Below are 4,728 nucleotides of genomic sequence, written 5' to 3' on the forward strand. Positions count from 1 at the left end.
AGAAGTTCATGACTTTCGTTTTTTTTTTTTTTTTTTTGTAAAATAGTCTAATTGGTGGAAGTAATAAAAAAAATTTTTAGTGGAACTCCTAGAGATAGTCTATTCAGAACTCCTAGGAGAATTCGTTACGGGACTCCTAGACGATTTTCCTGAGAAACTCTTTGGGGCATTCCCGTTGTTACTTCGAAAACAGTTCTTAGTTCAAAAAAAAATTACTGCTGGCGAGAGAATTTCCGGGGTAACCTCTTCTAGAGGGATTTCTGGTGGAACTCCTAGAAAATTTTTCGTTGGAACTTCTAGAGCAATTCTCGCTGGAAGTACTAGAGGATGCGACTCCTGCGGGAATTTGCAGTGGTACTAATACAGAAATACGAGGTGGAACGCCTATACGAATTTCTGTTGTAAATCCTGCTGGAGTTTCTATCAGAATCAGAACTCCTGAAATTTCTGGTGAAATTCCTTGAGAATTTCTGGATGACTTTTCTGGTGGATTTGATGGTGGGACTATTGGAAGTATTCCTTATGGAACTCCTTAAAGGTTACCAATAATGGAACATCTAGAGCAGTGGAGCTCAGCGCTTCTCGTATTTTTCGTTATTTTTTTTTGTGTTACAAATTTATGCTTTATCCAACGCCTGGTGTTGTAGCTAACTGGTTATGGAGAAAAACCTGAGTTATATTTTCAATCTTTCGAGATTTGCTCGATGGAGTAAAAAATTACGCCCGCAGGCCACACTCATTTTTGTCGAAGTTCGTCAAGTTACGAAAAGTTGCAAAACTTATTTCAGTTTAGTAACCTTGTACTATTAAATGACCTCGATACTAAAGCCTGTATCCGCAATAATTGGGACACAGAAATACAGCCGTAACTCTGCAATATACAGATTAAAATTCCTCAAATTTGGCCTTATAACATCTTAAGATGTGTTCATTTCACCTACAAGATTTCATGTGAATCGGTGTAATGCTTTTTGTTGCAGCAATGAAAGAGTAGAATGTGCGCCATTGAATTTTGTACAGCCCCTAGTTTTGCTTGTCAGCGCTGTAACTTTTGAATTTGGCAAAGGAAATGGCTGAAATTCTGAACAGGTTTGAGAGGTTTGCAATCTACAATTGTTACAACAAAGCGTTCTCAGTCAATTATTTGGTCAACTTTACCGATTTATCACAGAGCTACAGCCGTACTTCTGTGTCCCGATTACTGCGGATACAGGCTTTAAGCTTCAGTTTGAATACTAATTTGCTTGTCGTTGAAGTGGTTTTCGATAAGTGCTAAGCAATTTTGTTGATGAATTGCGTAAAATGGTGAGCACCACTTCTAGATCAGTGGTGCTCAGCATTTTTGCTGGAGCTCCTGCGGGCACTTCTAGACGAAAAATAGGCTTCGTGAGAGATTCTCGTTTGAACTCCGTAAGGAAATCCTGGTGAAGCTCCTCGTGGGAGCTCCCCCAAGCAACACACATGTTATAATAGAGTTACGACAGCGCAAGTTTTGGTTGTATAGAAGTTTATTTTACGTAATTCTAACATTGTGTTGAAATAACGTAAAATAAACTTCTATACAACCAAAACCTGCGCTGTCGTAACTTTTATATAACATGTGTGTTACTTGGGCCCGAAGGATTTTTGTTTTATTTTCACCGGAGATGGAAAAAGCCGGTGGAATAGAGCAATTTTCAACAATCCTTCCTCCAACTGACATGAAACCTCCTCATTACTTCATCTTTGTATTTTATAATTTGCAATAACAAATTTCCAGTGAGAGTACTTTTTTTTTGAAGTTAGATTACTACATTTACAATAAAGTGGATATATATTTCATTTTGACTTTTTGTCTCCCCCACTTCAAAAATGTTTGATAGGATTTTGCATTTTGAGGGGGCAGATAAAAAATATTTATCAAAATATCGGGTCTTGCTAAAAATTCTGTAACAAATCTGAAGTTTTTAATATTTTCCAGATAAATGATTTGTTATTTTTATCCCCCCTCCCTCGACCAGGGGGTGGGACAAAAAGTGAAATAAATATTTGTAACGTTGAGAAGCAGGCTTTTTTTACAGTAGGGATGTTATGCCAAGAAGAAGAAGAAGATGACTATTTATCTCTTTTTGTATCACAAGAACAACAGACGAAGGTTGAACCATGTGGCGCCGGGTTTTGGAGCGAAAACTATATTCATTGTCGTTACCCAATTGACCAGCTTCCGGAGTCCCTGTAACCCGTTCAGCATTGACCAGACCTGCCCAGAACCCTCCAAAAATGGTTCTAAATAATATGTTTCTCATTTCAGTGAAGTGTGCAGAGAAGTTGTGCAATAAAATGCATAAAGAGAATACATTTATGGATTTTCAAGCACATAACAACGATGTAAACTAATATTTCGGATGTTCCGGATTTCCGGAACCGGTTCTCAATAATTAGTCAATATTAATATCTATAATCAAAGTCCACGTAAATACCTTTCCAACGATTCTTGGACGGTCCTGATTACTTGTTTGGTTGCAAAGTTATAGCTTGTCAAAGTTAGGGTCTCAAAAGCGGCATTTTTCAGTTGAAGCAGGTTCCCGGTGGCCACAGTGGCCAAATCCGGATTTCTCCGGTGGTTTTGAAAACTAGACTTGTGGCCCTTTCATTTGAGCCAAAGAGATCCAAAATCGGACAAGCCACTGATTTTTGCGAGCTGTTCAAAGTTTGGGGTCAAAAATGACCCCAGGGTCTTACTTGTAACTTTTTTTTTAGAGACTAAAGAAGGTTAAACTCTTATGCAGCAAAAATGTTAGTTGGGATGTCCCTGTGATCCCCGTAAACTTCCCTAAAACTCTGAAAATTCCTCAATACACTGTTTATGGTTGCATTCCTCTGAGCTGAGCAATATCAAATGAGTGTTCCCATCAGTGCAAGTGACGAGTTCAAGAATATACAAGATACGAGTTCAAGAATATACAAGATCTCTCCCATTCATATGGGACAATAATGCGATCATATGCAGTATACGTCATCGGATCTACAAGCTTAATCAGGCTGCAACGTCTTGAATCCCTTCTAAAATCGTCAGAAATGTTTTAAAACGCCTCTGAAATCCCCCTGAAGCTCACCTGAGAATTCTGATCCAAAATGTATTATCAAAAGCAGTAGGCACTCTGTAACCAATTGTGTTGTTGCCGATCGATCTGTGTGCTGTGCATTCTTTTAGCGGCTAACGAAATTAACTAAGTTTCTATTGAAATCGTTCCTGGAAATTCGCTAAACTTCCTGGAAACGCGGTCCTGTTCAAAGTGCAGTCTTTGTATTGTTTATCTTGCCGATTTCCTGTCGGTTTTGTGGTGAAATTAAGCGAAAATTGGTTACAGTCAACCGCCATGGATTGCAAAAAGTGCGCCCTGCCAGTAGAAACGAGTATTCAACCATTCATTCACTGCAATGGGTTGTGTGCTGCAATACACCACGCTGCTTGTGTGGGGTTGGATACACCTAATCTTGCTGCTGTATCACCTCCATATAAAAACAGCTTTTGGTTGTGTGACGAGTGCATCGACGAATTTGTTTGCTGGAGAAATGATCGAAGCGCGAATGCGAAGGAATTATCTTCTCGACCCGAGCTCTCGCTCAATCCTGAACAACAATCTGCACTACAACGCGATGTCGAAGAGCTGAAGGGGAAAGTAGAGTCAATACTGTCTACGCTAACTACTACTGCGAGCTGCCTCCCAAACACGGAGATGATGCGGCACTCAACTCCCAACTCATCACGGCAATTCAGTAGAGAAATGAGTGGAACAAACGCATGCAATGTAACGCCAAGTGTATCTGCAGCTTCGGAACGATTAACGGAATCTGCTGTAGATGAGAGTTTCGCATTATTGTTGACAAACATCGATGGGAACGTTTCCGAGGAGGATGTCCAATTGATGGTCGCCCGAAGTTTAGGAGCCTCTGATGCCGAGTGCAGAAACATTAAGAAACTTGTTCCGCGATGGGTTGATTGTAGTACGCTTGACTACGTTTCGTTTAAAATAATCTTGCATTGTAAATGGAAACCGGCTGCAATGATGTCTACTACATGGCCGAGATATGTAAAATTTCGTGAATTTAGGAGAAGAGAATGCACTTGGAAGCCCGATAATTTGTGATGTGTTTCATTACTGTACATTATTTAAATTCTATGGATAGATTTATGTTGTTGTAATTGTATTTACTTTGAACTGTTTTTCCCTTGTTTTGTTAAGTGTTTTAAAAAGTTTGCGTAAATGTTGTTGAAATTTTTGTTAAAATGTTTGTTAAAATGTTAAAATACGATTATTGAATCAATGTAGCCTATCCTGAGCCTTCAATACCAGTTAGAATAAGTTCATTCAATTAGACTAAAATAAGTCCGTTGAATTAATAATAACAATAATAAATAAACCCTCTCAATACGCCTCTAAGACTTCATGAAATGTCTCCGAAAGCCATAGGCGCCTCGTCCACATGTTCAACCTGTTCTTCGAACGGGTATATGCTGAGAATATAACTCGTAAAATAATCTTTAAGTAGATATACCAAAAAATAAACGAATTTTAACACCCCCACCGCACATACCCCATAACCAGTGGGAAAATTGTATAAAAACCGCCGAGAAAGCACTCGAGCGTAAGAGAAGGGGAATTTGCTACTGCGTAGTAGTGAGTCTGGATGTGAGGAACGCGTTTAATAGCGCCAGTTGGCCAGCTATTGCTGATGCATCTCTGC

General features: G+C 39.2%; 1 protein-coding gene across 1 annotated transcript; it reads left to right on the top strand.

Moving 5' to 3' along the window:
- The first annotated feature begins 3,329 nt into the window (after positions 1–3,329).
- LOC134287165 (uncharacterized) lies at positions 3,330–4,295 on the top strand. The gene has a single exon (XM_062848827.1). The coding sequence runs from the start codon at positions 3,360–3,362 to the stop codon at positions 4,128–4,130; it is 771 nt and encodes a 256-aa protein (XP_062704811.1). The 5' UTR covers positions 3,330–3,359; the 3' UTR covers positions 4,131–4,295.
- The last annotated feature ends 433 nt before the right edge of the window (positions 4,296–4,728 follow it).

Source organism: Aedes albopictus, chromosome 2 (genome assembly GCF_035046485.1).
Source record: "Aedes albopictus strain Foshan chromosome 2, AalbF5, whole genome shotgun sequence".
In the NCBI taxonomy this organism is placed as follows: domain Eukaryota; kingdom Metazoa; phylum Arthropoda; class Insecta; order Diptera; family Culicidae; genus Aedes; species Aedes albopictus.